The 16,212-nt window shown below is 41.8% G+C and overlaps 1 protein-coding gene across 5 annotated transcripts in view; it reads left to right on the forward strand.

Annotated features, from left to right (window-relative positions):
- Positions 1-16,212, forward strand: part of ASTN1 (astrotactin 1) — a 441,904-nt gene that overhangs the window by 316,660 nt on the left and 109,032 nt on the right. For all 5 annotated transcript variants that reach the window (XM_020984286.2, XM_020984291.2, XM_020984287.2 and 2 more), the window contains 2 exons: positions 5,608-5,745; positions 6,855-7,005. In XM_020984286.2, the coding sequence (XP_020839945.1) occupies positions 5,608-5,745; positions 6,855-7,005 (289 nt within the window). The remainder of the gene's footprint in view (positions 1-5,607; positions 5,746-6,854; positions 7,006-16,212) is intronic.

Raw genomic sequence — 16,212 nt, forward strand, 5'->3', positions numbered from 1 at the left:
AGCCAAAGGGGAAGTTTTTCCCTGGGACCCTGAAAGTCTCAGGTAGAGAAGACTTAGAAAAAGTTAAAAAAAAAAAGCAGGGGAGATAGAGGCAGAAATCTGTTCCGTAGCACACTTTTGTGGACCGCAAAATGTTCAGTTCTTCTGACAAAAGTCCCCTCTTGAACCTCAGCCAGCCAATTATTGGAAGGCATCCCTCCTCTTCAAGCCATAGAATGTCAGAGGAGGAAAGAATTTTGGGTTAGACATCACCTAGCCAAATCCCTGCAGTGTACAGGTCAGACAACTTACAGATTGTCTTCCCAGACCCTGGGTTCTTTCATGCTTCAGGCCATGTCATGGTTCCTCATGAATGTATAGTCTCATGCATCATCCTCAATTTCAGCAGCTCTTCTTGTCCATCTACTACCAGTGTTTGTTATACTTGGGTAGTTGAGACTATAGACTGGACTTGTGACTTCATTGGCATAAAGAATTGCTAGGTAAAGAAATCCCCTTCACCAATGCATGTTGGCATCTTCTCTGCAATGTATAATCTTGTAGCAGTACAGAGACCTCTGGATTTAGAGCAAGGAAGACCTAAGCTTAAATACTACCCCAGACACAACCCAGTGACCCTGGGAAACAACCTTTCTCAGCCTTAGTTTCCTCATCTATAAAATGAGGATGATAATAATAGTACCTACCTTCCAGGGTTTTTCTGAGGATTAAATGAAATTTCATGTGCAAAGTTCGTGGCAAACCTCAAAGCATTTTATGAAATTCCATGTATCATCATAGTTATTATTAGTGAGCTGTCTAGCACTATGAGGTTAAGTGACTTGACAAGGGTCATATAGCATGTATGTGTCAGAGTTGGAGATTTAAACCCAAGTCTTACTGGCTCTGAGTCTACCTGTTATTATTATGAATGATAACAATAAGAGTTAGAATTTAAACAGAGATTTAAGGTTTGCAAAGTGTCTTACATATATTATCTCATTTGATCCATTATCCAATTCTTCCTTTCTTGTCTAGGCAGTTACAGTCTGACAGAATCCATTTTTTTTTCTCTTCTCTTCATCTTCCTGACTCTCATTCAGCTCACATGCCCACCTGCATCCTTAGTCTCAGGTCTGGGGAGGATTGAGAGTTCACCTAATTAGAGTGATCTGCCTAATCTTTGTCAAAGGAAGCGAGGGTTGGTGTTTGGGAGTGGCAATAATCCTTTTATTTAGCCAGCTGCATTATTGAAGAGAGAGATAGTAGTTCATCCTTTCCACTTTGATGAGGTACAGCTGGTGAAAATCCTTCTGCCTGGCTGGCCACACACAGCAGTGTCCTCTCTCCCGGGAAGGGAGTGAGGGTGCCTCCCTCAGAGCAGGGAGTGACTTTGTCTCTAAACTGCATCTTGAAGGAGTGTTCAGACAGCAGGTTTTGGTGGCAGGAGGTCTAATGGTCAGGGAGAACTTTCCCAGGGTCCTGGCTAGGGGCCAGTTCCCTAATGGTTGGCTCTCTTCCCTAGGGTGCCCCTTGTAGTTTGAGCTAGATATGACATTCTCCTCTGACAGCTGCTTTGTCTAGGGAAGAAGGCTCCATCTCAGTCAGTCATCAAGAGCGAGTGTAGTGGTACCCCTGCTACCAAATGCAAGGCACTTACAGGGAGTGCCAGGTCCTTGTCGCCATCATTTGACTGGTATTATTGATAAAGCTGCCTTTTGATTGCAGACCCACTCTCGGTCTGCCTGCCTCAGATCCCTGGGCAGTGAAGTAAGTGGGAGGGGAGAAGAAGGGTGTTCAGGAGGAAACTGAAAGGGATTCACAAAAGATGCTTTGTGACTAGCATAGAAAACATGCCAGATCTGGGCTCTCTTTAATTGTACGTGTCTTTCCATTGTTCCTCTCTTCACATTAAGTTGGAAAGAAAGGCCAGGCTGCCAAGCAGCCCTGTGATATCCCACCCATGCTGGGCTTTTATCCCTCAGACTATTTTTGACTGCGAGCGCGCAGCATTTGAACTACCTTGAACTGAAATGAGTGGATAAATAAACAAATAATCTCTCACAGTTTCCTTAAGATCTTTCTTGAAATGTTGATTGGTTCTTTTATATTTGCTTTTTCCCTCATTGTAGAGATACAGAGGGAAAAATTACTGAAAGAACCCTACAGAGAAAATTATTAGCAAAAGTTAATGGTTGAGAAAAACAAAACTGGGTCATCCCTCCTCATTTTACAGATGAGAAAATTGAGACCCTGGTTGATAAAGGACTTAGGTAAGGTCATGCAGGTGGTCAGCATCACAGCGGGATTTGAACCCATGTCTTTCAACCCCAGAGGCAGTGATCTAAGCACCACAGTACTTCCCCTATTCTGTTCTCTTTCCTTAAAAGAATCTTCCTGTTTTTTAGTCTTTTCACTTCCCATTTCACAGAAGGATAAGGAGCCCTACTGGGTTAGACCCAGGGGTTGGCTGGTGAAGGTTTAACAACTAATTTTCTGAGGGAAAAAATAAATGCATGACACACTTTTAAGTTTACTCTGCAGCATCAACGTTTTCTCCATCACTGTTTTTTTAAGTCTACACAATAAACAAAACAGTAAATTCAGACTTGATTTGTAGTGTTTGCTGGTTTCTAAAGCATATATGCTTACATGGAAAATTTAACACTTGACTCTTGAAAGATGGTTCAAGCTGGCTTCAGCACACCTCTGGTTGGACCCTTTCATAAACTTAAAGTGCACAGATGTGCACACACATATAAAATCACATGCGTGCACACACACACACACACACACACTTATTCATATTATACATCAAAAGATTCAAAAATTTCATTAGTGTAGGTATTCCTTCCACCAACACAGATCACCTTCCTGTTACAAACAAAGTTTGAGGGGAGGCGTGGTGTCTGTGACCTAGTGGAGCTATTTCTTAGAGATATATAGATAAAACCTGCTAATGATATGATGAAAAGGGAGAGAGAAAAAGGGAGAGGGAGAGAGGGAGAGAGAGAGAGAGAGAGAGAGAGAGAGAGAGAGAGAGAGAGAGAGAGAGAGAGAGAGAGAGAGAGAGAATCAATTGGCTTTAGATTCATATCTATTAAGGTTACATGCTTATGATAATATTTCATACAATAGCAAGGAGAATTTTCAGAGTAGCAAACTAGCTCTGTACATTTCTAAAAATTCTGAGTAGCAACCCTGATTCAATAGGTTGTATGCATTCTCAAGAGTAATCTACTCCATTACTCCTGGTTTAGCATCTACATGTACAATACCACAAATCAGGACAGAATTGTTTATCTCATGGAAGCAAGCTGGAGGAACCTTTTGTAATGTTAATCAGACAGGACCTAGCATATAGTTTCAGGGACCTTAACAGTTGCAAATTTCAAAATGAAAGGGTTTAGCTTCTTGATATCACATGCTCAGGACGGCACTGGGGTTTGTGTTTATCAGTCTCTATTTCTCTACTAGTATGTATACAGTGAAACCATTTGTTGTTGTCATGTCTGACTCTCTATGACTCCATTTGAGGTTTTCTTGGGAAAGATACTACAGTGGCCTGCCATTTTCTTCCCCAGCTCGTTTTATAGTTGAGAAACTGAGGCAAAGAGGGTTAAGTGACTTGTCCGGGGTCACACAGCCAGTGTCTGAAGCCAGATTTGAACTCAGGTCCTCCTGACTCCAGGGCCAGCACTCTATCCTTTATGCCACCTAACTGCCCCTACAGTGAAACCATAGAGTCCTATAATTTAAAAGTTTGAAGGGACCTCCATGGTCATCTAATTGAATGTGTATATGAAAGAAATCACCCATGTGACATACCCAACAAGTGATCACTCAACCTTTGTTTGAAGACTTCCAAGGAAGAGCAGTCCAGTAGAACTTAACTACACTTTGTGGCCTTAAATATATTAACTTCCATATAAACGCAGATATATTTTCACTAAATCCACTTCTCATGCCTCTTCCTGGCATGAAGAACCTTGGGTTCTTGGAAGATAAGCCAGTGATACACAAACTCTGACAAATCCAACCTATCTGCCATTTTAGGGCCAGCTTAGCTAAGTTTAAAGAGGCTAATCAATACAAGTTTGACCACTAGCAGAACAACTCTTGAAATTATCAATTCCGGCATGAAGGGTGACAGGCCATTGTTGATCATTCAGTCAACAATCATTTATTAAGCTCTTGTTTTGTGCCAGCCACTGTCCTAAGCACTGGGGTTACAAAGAAAGGCAATAATAGTGTTTGCCATTTGTGAAGGTTATACTCACACTGATTAAATCATGTATATTTGTTCCTTGGCGTATTGAAGCTAGTATTAATACATGATTATATATGGCAGACAGGTAGCCATAGAACACTATGGTCTCTGTTGTATTCAAGATAAGGATAATCCAAAAGGTAATAGAGAGATTCAGAGAAGATCATGACAGAAGCACTATGATATGGTGGAAAGCAACCTGTTCTATAATCAAAAGACTTTGATTCTAATCCTGGCTGTACTGATTACTACCTTGATAAATCACTCCACCTTCATGGGCCTTACTTTCCTCATCTATAAAATGAATGGGTTGGACTGGGTGGGCTTTGAGTCTCCTTATATCCTGAGGTCTGTGATTCTGTTTTTCTCTGCTATGAACAAATACTGATGCAGCAGAAGTCGTGTAAAGATTGTCATCAAAAAAGTATAACTAAAAAAGAAAGTGAGACAGTCACAGAGTGAGGGCAAGGAATAACCAATGGCTAGCTTACTTGCACCATTGATAGCTTGCTATGTGAAGACAAGAAGAGGAGGGCCCCAAGCATGTCGCGTAGGCTCCCTGTGGTATACATATGGGAAAACATGGATGAGATTTGCCCAGAATGGGCTGGCATGGATGGGAGATTATGGACCCACTGAGAAGCTAGAATGCACATGTATGCACACATATACATATACATATACATATATATATGGATATGTGCATAATATACATGTGAACACACTATCATACTCACATGCACAAACGGGACATTGCTATTGCCATTGATTCACAGGTTGGGAAGTACGAATAGCATATTTTAGAGCTCTTCTCAACATGGTTGTCAGTCTCTCCTCAGGTTTGTTTTAGGGAAGAGGATTCATCCCTTGGATTGAAAGCATCATCTTAAATTGGAAGGGCCATCTCTTTGTGACCTATAAAATCCACAAATGTTTAGAAATGTGACAGAACTAAGAGAATATTTATTCTTCTCTCCATTTTACAGCTAGTTAAATTGAGGCCTAGAGAGGTTAAATGATTTGCTCCAAATCACAGATAATGCCTGAGCTGGAACTTAAACCTAGGTCTCTTGACCCAGAGCCTTCTGTTCTTTTCACTGTTATAAGGCCTTTCATGATTGTTTTTAAGGCATGAGCATTAGAAGCAATTCTGCCACCAAGGGACTGGGTGAGCTAAGTTTGATAACTTCTTCTCCTTCTCCTTCAAATATTTCATCTGTCAAATAGCGATATCTGAAACAAGTGTGACAAGAGGACCAGTGAAAAGACTATAGTTATCCCATATATTGCCAGCATCTGTAGTGTTAGATAAGCTGTAATGATCACTAACCATAACACTTTGCTCTGCATCCCTGCAGGTTTACCTATACTCTAGGAGAGGGAATGTGGCTGCCTCTAAGCAAGAGTTTTGTGATTCCACCTGCCGAACTGGCCATCAACCCTTCAGCTAAGTGCAAGACAGACATGACCGTGATGGAGGATGCAGTGGAGGTCAGGTGGGTTTGGGTTCAGGGAGATGTGATATGAGCCATGAAGAGGTACCATGAGGTTGAATGGTCTTAATTCTGGGAGATAAAACGACAGGCTGGGGAAGAAAGGAAGGGAACCTGTTCTGTAGAATTCCCTCACAAGGTACTCAGTGACTCAATGCTTATTTTCCTAGGAAGCAATAATGCCCACTAGGAAGTCTACTTGATGAATTGGTATGTAAATATATTCTATGACCGTTTGTGTGTGTGTGTGTGTGTGTGTGTGTGTGTGTGATTAAGGGAGAGTGGAGGCTATGGGGAGTATAAGCTTTCTTTCTCTCTCTTTCTCTCTGTCACACACACACACACACACACATGCATACACACACACATGAAATCTATAGTCAGAGCAATAGAATGATAGCTTCAGGCTCTATGCTATCCTTGCTATATTTGGTAAAGAACAATGGCCTTAGAGTCAGATGACCTGGATGCAAAGCCAGACTTAATCATGTATTAGCTATGCAAAACCCATAGCAAGACCCTTAACCCCTCTATATTTATGTATGCGTGTCATTCTGTACATATATAAATATACATATGCATGTTTTATACAAATATATGTGTGAATATATGTATGTGTGTATACACGTCATAAACTTTAGGAATTGAAGTTAAGGATCACTTAAAATCTAATAAGCTCATGGTACATGTGGGCAAGATGCAAAAAGATGTATTGTTCTTATTATCTTGTTTTTTTTAATACCACTAATATATTAATTGATATGAGAGTCAAGTTGGGTTAATTTTTAGAATTTTTATATCTATTCATCTGTCTATATCTATTTGATTTATACATGCATTATTTTCCTTATTTAATTTGTGGGGAGAGATATTGACACAACCCAACTGCTGATAGTAGGAACAGGTCACCCTGCCTTCTGACCAGCTATGGGTATGGCATTGAGTAGCTAAGAACTTTATTTTCTTTATCCACAAAATGGAAATCACACATTAATACATCCATCAACTCACAGGATCAAATGAGATAGACCACATGCAAGTGTGTGTAATCTGGAGGTGTAAATGACATCTTTTCTTTTTTTCTATGACTTTCTGCCTACCTCTACCCACAGAGAAGAGCTGATGACCTCATCCTCCTTCGACAGCTTGGAAGTTCTCTTGGATTCATTTGGACCTGTCAGGGACTGCACCAAGGATAATGGGGGCTGTAGCAAGAATTTCCGATGCATCTCAGATCGCAAATTGGACTCCACCGGCTGTGTGGTATGTTAGTTCCCCTCGGTCTTTTTTTTTTTCTTTAATGAAAGGAGGTCTGGGAGCAGGTCAGAGGATAGCCAAGAAAACCTAGAAATGCCTTTGGAAGGCCTAGGGATAAGAAAAGGCAGAAGGGGGATGACAGGAAAATAAACAAAGTGAATATTCAACTAGTGATGCACTGTGAATTGAAAAAAAATAAGAATTGAGACAGGAGCAGTTCTTTTTGGTTTTGACTATCAGCTAATCCACATAGGAGTTCCATTAGTAGTAGAATATAAGCTCCTTGAGGTCAACAAATGATGTACTTTTTCACTTGGAGCCCATCACCTGATACAGTGATTAACATACATACATACAAATATATACATATATAGTTAACATATAGTTGCCTAATAAACGATTGCTTGTTGGCTTGTGCCATTTCGATAGTTAAGAAACGAAGCAAACTCATCCTTCACTTTTGCAGTCATCAATCAATTAGGAAATATTTGAGTATATCATATGATGTTCTATTGCTAGGTTCTTTGGGGGAAAAAAAATTTTAATATATGGTCTGTGTCCTCCAAGATCTTACAACCCAGCTGGGGAAAAAAAAGACACACACGTGTGACCCAGTACAATGTAGGATCATAGAATAGAGTTGAAAGGGACCTTAGTGGTTATCCAATCTATTTTACAAATAAAAAGACTGAGGCCAAGCCAGACTAAACAACCTTTCCAAGTTCACATAGCTGGTCAGTGACAATGCTAGGACTGTGACCCAAGTTCTATCACTCTAGTTTGAGTGATCTTTCCACCATGCCACCCCTTGAATACAGGGTCCTGCTCTTCTGTTCTATTTGGATTTAGACTCAGTACCTTTTTTGCACCTAATAAATGCTCAATAAACTCTTTTTTCATCCATTCATTCATTCCATGCTTAACTCTGTGGCATAGGCTGTAAGGAAGAGAGAGCTCAGAATGGGCTAGAGTAGCTGGGGAAGGGACCACAACATCCTTACAGTCAGTTTAACACAGTCTCCCCACTTTTCAAGAGGGACACAAGGGATGGGCACCCCAAAGATAAGCAGAAGATAATGGTCTCTGTCAGGACCCATGCTTGTAAAATCCTTGCAGTGTTAATTCCTGTTCTTCTGTAGGTGACCGCTCACCTACCTGATCATTCCTTTGGAGCACCCTTGGCAACTCCTTAACAGTCTGAAACTGCTAAGATCAGGAGTTGGTTGGGCAACAGAGGACATTAGAATTTTTCTGCCACCTAGAAGAAGGAGGTTATGTTGACTGGGGTAGGAAAAAATGGGGTGGAGCTGCCTCAGCGAATTCTCATTGGCAGGGCTGTCTATTTTTTTTAAATCAATTGGGGTTAAGTGACTTGCCCAGGGTCACGTAACTAGTAAGTGTCAGGTGTCTGGTCTGAGGCCAGATTTGAACTCAGGTCCTCCTGACTCCAGGACCCATGCTGTATCCACTGTGCCACCTAGCTGCCCTAGCCTGTCTATTGTTTAAAGGGAGCAATGGCATCATCCTCAAAGTCTAGAGAAGGAATGGAGGAGGTAAAGTAACAAGGAATGGGAGTAGGGCAAGGGATGGGCATCAATCAGCAAGTGTTTATTAAGCACCTGCTGTGTACAAAACATGATGCTGGGTATCCACATACTAAGAATGATGGGAAGGTAAATGAGAGGAACAAGTATGAAATATATAGTATGTATCCTGGAGAAGACATCTTGGCTCTGCCACGTGTTAGCTTCGTGACCTTCAACTGTCTGGTGTTCAATGTCCTCATCTGTAAAATGAGAGGGTTGGGTATGATGGCTTTGATGATTCCTTCCAGCTCCAGAGCTACGACATGGTACCTTTCCTCCCTCTCCCACCTGCTTCTCACTCTCACATTACTTGTTAGCAAAGCAGCCCTCCACTTCAGCTGCTGGCTGTATTCTTTCTGAGTCCTTGTCTCTCACCAGCTTCCCTTCCCTTGACCCACACAGGGAACTGTTTTCTGCTGAAAATGTGTGTGTCCCTGGATCTGGAGAAGTGGAATGTTTCCTGCCACAAGACCTTTGTAGCTATCCATGGGTCTTTTGAGAAGGGAGGGAAAGGGAAGAAAGTCCAACAATTGAAGAGAGAGAAAGAGAGACAAAGGCAGAGAAAAGAAAGGAGGGAGGAAATGAAGAAAGGAGAGAGAGGGAAAAGAAGAGAGACTGGTGGAGGAAGGAGAGAGGGAAAGAGGGAATAAAAGGGAGAAGAAAGAAAGGAGGGAGGAAAAGTGGTAGGGAAAAAAGAGAGAGAGGAGAAAAGGGAAGAAAAAAGGAAAGAGGGAGAGAGAAAAAAGAGAGGAAAGAAAGAAACGGAGAGAGATGAAGAGGAAGGAGAGAGAGAGAGAGAGAGAGAGAGAGAGAGAGAGAGAGAGAGAGAGAGAGAGAGAGAGAGAGAGAGAGAGAGAGAAAGGGGAGGGAAAGAAAGAGGGAGAGATGGAGACCGAGACAGAGAAAGTGATGGAGGGCTGTGAAGGGGAGATCCTATCTGTTCTATCCTAGGGATAGGAAAGTAGAACAGAGTTGCCTTATAAGAACACACCATGGAAAAGATGATTAAGGTTACCTTTGATGCCCTGTGGCCAAGGGCTGGGTTTATTCCTTATTCTACCTTTCTTGGCTCTTTGCAGTCTCATTTTCAGTGTTTCAAGCAGTGAGGATCCCAGTCAGGTCCTTCAGGAGACAGTTTCACTGTCTAGCAGAGCTCAAGGTTAGGGCATTTTCTTGCTATTCAGACTGCATTTTCTTCATCTAAATTTTAAACTTTCTTTGCAAATTGGATCACGCCAAATGTGCATATGTGTCTGTGTACACATACATACACACACACACAGACATTTCAAAGACATGTTTACTCTCTCATTCTCTCCCCTACACCTCTACCCCTGCCCTATCCTTCATGATGGTTTGCCCGTCAAATCCCCCTAGTCTATCATCCTGGCCTTTTGCCTGGCTTGGATCCAAGCTGATGGATTTTTTTTTCTCTTTTAACACCATGCTCTGTGAGACTGGAGCTGGCAGGAATCACGGAGAGGAATATGCATTTGTAATAGGGACTTGTCTTTTAGAATCTGTCCCCTAGGAAAAAGTCAACTCATAATATGAGTAGATCTGAATTCTCATAGCCCTTTGCAACCACCAGTCTCATGACTCTTGGGTAAGAAGAATGATCAGTTGGACCAGTTGACTCATTGTTTCATTTTGCAGATCAGGAAATTTAGGCATACAGAATCCAAGCATATGGAGAAACCCTAGAGTTCATGTAAAGGATACGCGTCCCTTCTCCGAAGTGCCAAACAGGTGATCACTCAGCTTTGTCCAAAGGCTTGATCTGAGGAAGGGGTGGAGGGAACGGGGTTGAGAAATAGCTGCAAGCTTCATCCCTTTCCTGAGAGTCCCTTTGTGCTGTTATGAAAGACAGACATATGCATAGACAGAGCTCTGTCTGCGGTGCTTGAGATGCAGCGCTACCCAGACTTGTTCAATTCATACATTCAACAAACAGTTGTGAAACCAAATGCAATACAAGGCACTTGGTGGGGGACAGGGGAGACAAAGCTTAACTCACATGATTAAGGCAGGAAGAGGCCTCAGAAATTATATAGTTCAATCCCCTTTACTTTATAGATGAGAAAACTGAGGCTCTGAGAGATTAAGTGATTTTTCCCAGGTCATGTACTTGATAAGTAGCATAATCAGGATTCAAACCCAGATCCTCTTATTCTCAAAGTCCAGTGATCTTTCCACTATAGTCTAATGATATTGGGGGCAAGCATTTAAGTGCATACCATGTGCAAGGCATTGTACTAAATGCTTTACAAATATATCTCATTTTATCCTCAAAATGACCCTGGATGGTAAGTGCAATTATCCCCATTTTTGCAACTAAGGAAACTGAGGCAAATAGAAATTAAGTGACTTGCCCAGGGTGATGCAGCTTTTATGTGTCTAAGGTCAGATTTGAACTGAAATCTTCCTGACTTGAAGCCTAGAGTTCTATGAACTATTGTGCCACATGGGGGGATGAGTCACAAAGAGATAATCACGGTCTACATGATAAATGCTTTAGAAAGCTGTAAAACAAAGTGCTATGGGAGGTTTTTTGGGGAAACTTGTGCATGCTGGAGACAAAGAGGGAAGAAAAAGTGTCATATGGATAGTAAGTAGCAGGGGGAGCATTTGAACTCAACTTCTCTGACTTCCATTCAGGGCTCTTTCCATTATACTGGCTCATCTCAATTTGAATTGCCTCCAAGTAGTCCATCATTATGGTGTAGTCATGTTATCCTGTAAGCCTTTTTGCATCAAGGGGCCATTCTGGCATCATCTCTGGACTTGGTATGAGGGTGATCTGTGTTCCAATTCCAATTCAGCCATGTACTTACTGGGGGGAGGGGAAGAGAGGGGGAGAGAGAGAGAAAGAGAGAGAGAGAGAGAGAGAGAGAGAGAGAGAGAGAGAGAGAGAGAGAGTGGTGAGGAGATCCTGGACAAGTCACTTCTCTGAACCTCAATTTCCTCATCTGTAAAATGAGGGAGTTAGATTCAATGACCTCGAAGGTCCTTTCCATCTTTAAATCTATGATCATACCCATTTCCTGGGCATGCCTCCATATGTATATTTCTCGTAAGGGAAGATCAATCTCTGTATATGTGGTTTGGGTCACAAGAAGAAAATCAGCCCAATTATGTCCATCTATAATGGTAGAGCCTACACACCTCTCTCCCATCAATTATTTGTAGATATGGGATGACTTTTTCTTTCTTCCCCAAATTTTGAGCATCAACACTGCTGCTTCTCTGCCTTTAAAGAAAAGATCTGTGTGAAGGTAACCCCAGGAAATGGAGGATTTATTGGTTAACAAGAGAGTAAAGGAACCCCAGAAAACTTTGGCCAAGTAGTTTTCCCAGTAGGGCAAATTGATAGTGTTGGGATTCCTGTTTTGTCCCCATTATCAGTTCAGCCTTTGTCTGTATTTCTGAGGAGATAGGACACATCTTTTTGGCTCTGCATGGACTCCCACAGGGTTAATTGCTATCCAGTTAATTGCCCTGTTGTTTATATATTCTCTGGAGGATGAAAACAAATATCCATGAAAGGCAAAGACCTGTGCAAAGCATCATTGCCCTGCCCTCCAAATCAAACCTTGCACAGGCAGCTGGAAGCCTCTTTAGCAGAGCACTCAGATGGGGCTGAGTACTCAGATGGGCTAAGCACTGGGGGAGATAAAAAGGAAAGTGGACTGTGTCTTACTTATACCTAGACGTAATCACAAAATCCAAGAACCAAGAAAAAGACCTCAGAGTTAGGGTATCTTGTCCAATTCACACCAGAACAGTAACACCTACAGTATTGTCAACAAGTGTCCATTCAAGCTTCCATCGATTGCCAAAGGAAAGACTTTTTTTATTTAATATGAAAATGGTTGAACTATAACTCTGTCCTTATTATTCAAAGATGACATTAATGAGTGATCCATCATCTTTAGGATGTTGCCTTTGAGAGCTCTTTTGCCAATGGGAGGGGAGTTTGCTTCTTCAAACACATGTTCTTGCTAAGTTCCTATGGTGAGCCACGGGATGTTTTTTTGAATGTCTGTCTGATGTTAACACCACAGTCTGTGACCAAGGAAGAGAGCTGGATGAATTGGCCTATACAAAGACAGAACTCAAAGCTTCACTGCCTGTGTGACCCTGGATAAGTTCAGAATCTGAATTTCGGTGTCCTCATCTATAAAATTGAGATGATAGTATGTTATTACCTCACAAGATGTCTATGAGTATCAAATGAGATGATGCATAAGAATTTCTTTGTAACTATAAAGTACAATATAAAAGAAAATTATCAGGCTCTAACCAGAGATTTAGATTACTTGCTCACTCTCCTTGTCTAACCATTCTGTTCTTTCATATCCCCCCCCCCAGACTCATTTGTTGCCTTTAAATCAGTATCTCTTTGCAATACATCATCCGATTATTCTTAAAGGCAGTGAATTTTGGGGTCAGCATGTAGTAGTTGCATGAGGATTACAGATTTAGAGGCAGAAGGGACCTGATGTTATAGAGATGGAAGCTGAGACCCAGAGAAATGTAAAGGGATTTTTCAAAGGTCATATAGGTAGCAAGGGACAGAATCAGGATTTGAGACCAAGTCTTCTGACTCCACCTTCAGTGCAGCATCCATTGTACCAAGCTCTCTATCACTACTGATAGCTACTGTATTAGTTTAATTCATGGCTGTTCCTGTAGAAGAGCAAGCCAAGAACGATATTACATGGTTTGGAGGTTTATGGGAAATTGCATGGCAGAGAGCTAAGGTAGCCTGTTACTTAAATTTGGCTCTATAAATTGTTTCTCCAAGGAGTATGTAGGGGGTGGGGAGGGAAAATGAAATTCTGAGAAGACCTGCATGGTAGGTTTTATCAAAAAGTTGTAAAAAACATAGTTTTTGAAGAAAAGAGGGTTTCTTTTGACCAGTTAAAAGACACCTGTTTCCTCACCCACTAGGGATCCAGGGTGCTCTTTTTGGTGAGTCATTGTTCATTTGATGCCCAGACAAAATGAGGTAATGGAAGCAAAGCCAAGCAGCCCACTTCATTCCCAAGGGTGCTGGCTATGCTTGCTTCTCTCTCCCCTTCACCTGTCACCAGAGCACCCATCTCTCAGTCTGGGATAGACAGGGACAGAAACTGGTGCACCATGGATGTGGCAAGACTCACTTAGGTTTCTAGCTAATTAGCCAGCAGAACACTACCAGCAGAAATAGAGGGGTGGGAGGGGGAGCACTAGAAGGTGGGGTGGGATGATGTGAATTGAGTGGGGAAAACCAGTTTAATCTCATTAACACAAATATGCATTAGATAAGAATTAAGCCAAGAAGCCATGAGCAGCCCATGAAAGACAATTAACCTTGTGTGTTTTAGGGGTCACTGAAATAGAATGCTCATTTATCAGCTATGCTTGATGCAGGGCATAAGGGAAAGTGGTGCCTGTTACTCAATCACATCAGCAGGTACAGAGATTTTCCCCCACACCCCACACCCCTCACCAACCAGAATGTATCTTTTTTAGAATTTCTGGGATGAGTAGACATGGACTGTGTGAAGTGGGGTTGGAGAGGACCCATTGTCCCAGTCTGAAACAACCTGTTCATTTTCATTATAGCCATCAAAATAGATGGGGGCATCACACACCCAAAGAAATGTTCTTAAAGACCTTGTGAATTAGGATAAGTTGAACAACAGTTCCCCTAGGCCTAAAGGCAATATTTCTCCTAGTTCCTTCACTCTGACTCAAGGTCCTTGGTGGGAAGAGGGAAGCTTTATGAGGATTGAAGCTTCTTCCCAGAGAGAAATATAAATTCTGAGTAATCCTGAGGAGAGAGGCAACAGTAAGACTTCTTTAGCTAAAATAAAATGAGATGCATAATTCAATGAAACCTTGATTCATAGGATCATAGATTTAGCACTCAAAATATCCAAAGTAGTCATCTAGTCCAGTGTTACCCCTACAAATGAGAAAACTGAGGCCCAGAATAGTTAGGTGACTCACCCAGCATCACTCAGGTATTAAAAGTGGCAGAGCTGAGATTCAAAACTGACTAACTCTGAATCTGACACACTTCCTGTTGTACCACACTGTCTTGTTGGAAGCTTAGGGAATAGGATGCTTTCATTAATGGAACTTGCTTGTCACAAAATGTTAGAGCTTCAAGTGATCTTACCAATTACTTTAGTCCAACTTTCTCATTTTATACATGAGGAAATTGAAGCAGAAATGAAGTGACTTATTCAAGATCACAGTGCAAGTTAGTGACAGGTCTAGGGCATGAATGGTGGTGTCTCCATCATATTTTCCACTATAACATAATGAAGGTTAAATAAAATACATTTTTGTTTTGACCCTCATGGTAGAAATCTTTCTGAGATAGAGTTACATACTCTCCTGCCTTAGTAAGTATAGAATAGTGGACATCATTAAACCCTTCATTGATTGTGCTGCCTCAGGATCATCAGTCAGAACTTCTGCATTTAATTTAGGATCCAAATTAGTATGGAGATAGGAGGCAGGAGTATCTGAAGCTTCTTTTTTTTATTTGCTTCTTTTTCCTAAATGGATTCTTGTAATTGGGCTCTAGCTTATTAAGGTTTTATTGAATGAGGCCTTTTTCCTCTAAAGTCAAAACTTCCAATTAAGGCTTATTGTGCTCCTATTTATTAATCTAACTACTCCAAATAGAGAATGGCAGATGATGAAGCTTCTAGAGTGGATGTTGAGGAAGAGGAGGAGGCATGATCAAGCTGATTCTGGTACCCTAAAAGGATCTGAACTTATTCAGCTTCCATCTGGTGATGTTCTTGTCAAGAACCATGCTGATAAGATGCTTGGGGGAGAAAAGAAACATAAAAGACAGGAATCCAACTAAGTTGGAAAGATACGGAATTCTGACTGTTGGTTGAAATGGCTAGTTTCCAACAGTGTTGTATAAAAGTGTGGCGGGAGATGTTTCATCGTCAGCAAAATTCCCAGAGTCCACATGCCAGGTGAGTGAAAGGAAAGGGGTGGATAAGTTTTGCCAAGACTAATTCAGGGAACCTTTCAGGAAATGCTCATGGCCTTCAATATAGCCTATTTAATCCTGTTTCAACCTTGCCTGTTCTAGGACCCTCTGTTCAAACCTTGGCAGCTGCACAGTGGCAAAGCCAAATTTCCTTCTGGTAGTGCATATGGCCAAACAGCTGAATAGCCAAGAAAGTGGATGGGTTGGGAGCAAAGGGAACATGGGATGGAACCCCCAGCTGCCTCATTTGCTTGTTTACCATCATCTGGAACATCTGGGTTTGCACAGTGAGAGGCAGCCTCACGAAACCTCCTGAAGGGCCGTCACCTTCCAACACTCCAGCTGGCACAGTGGGGAAGAAGGAGATGGACCAGGCTGGGAGCCTAGTAAACCCACAGAGGTGCCATTTGTTTGGGAAATTGCAGAGTTAGTGTCAGCGAACAGCGTGCATCCCATTGCGATCTTCGATCAGGGTGATGGGAGGGAGGGAAGGCATGTTTTAACAGGCACACCTGCTGCCGCTTCAGGCTGCTGGGCTGGTACATTTGGCAGCAAGGTGACGGAGTAAGCTGATTGTGTGGAGGTAAGTGGAGACTTAGTCCTCTCACTAGGATGGTTAAA

Source organism: Phascolarctos cinereus, unplaced genomic scaffold, assembly GCF_003287225.1.
Source record: "Phascolarctos cinereus isolate Bilbo 61053 unplaced genomic scaffold, phaCin_HiC Scaffold_5;HRSCAF=322, whole genome shotgun sequence".
Classification (NCBI taxonomy): domain Eukaryota; kingdom Metazoa; phylum Chordata; class Mammalia; order Diprotodontia; family Phascolarctidae; genus Phascolarctos; species Phascolarctos cinereus.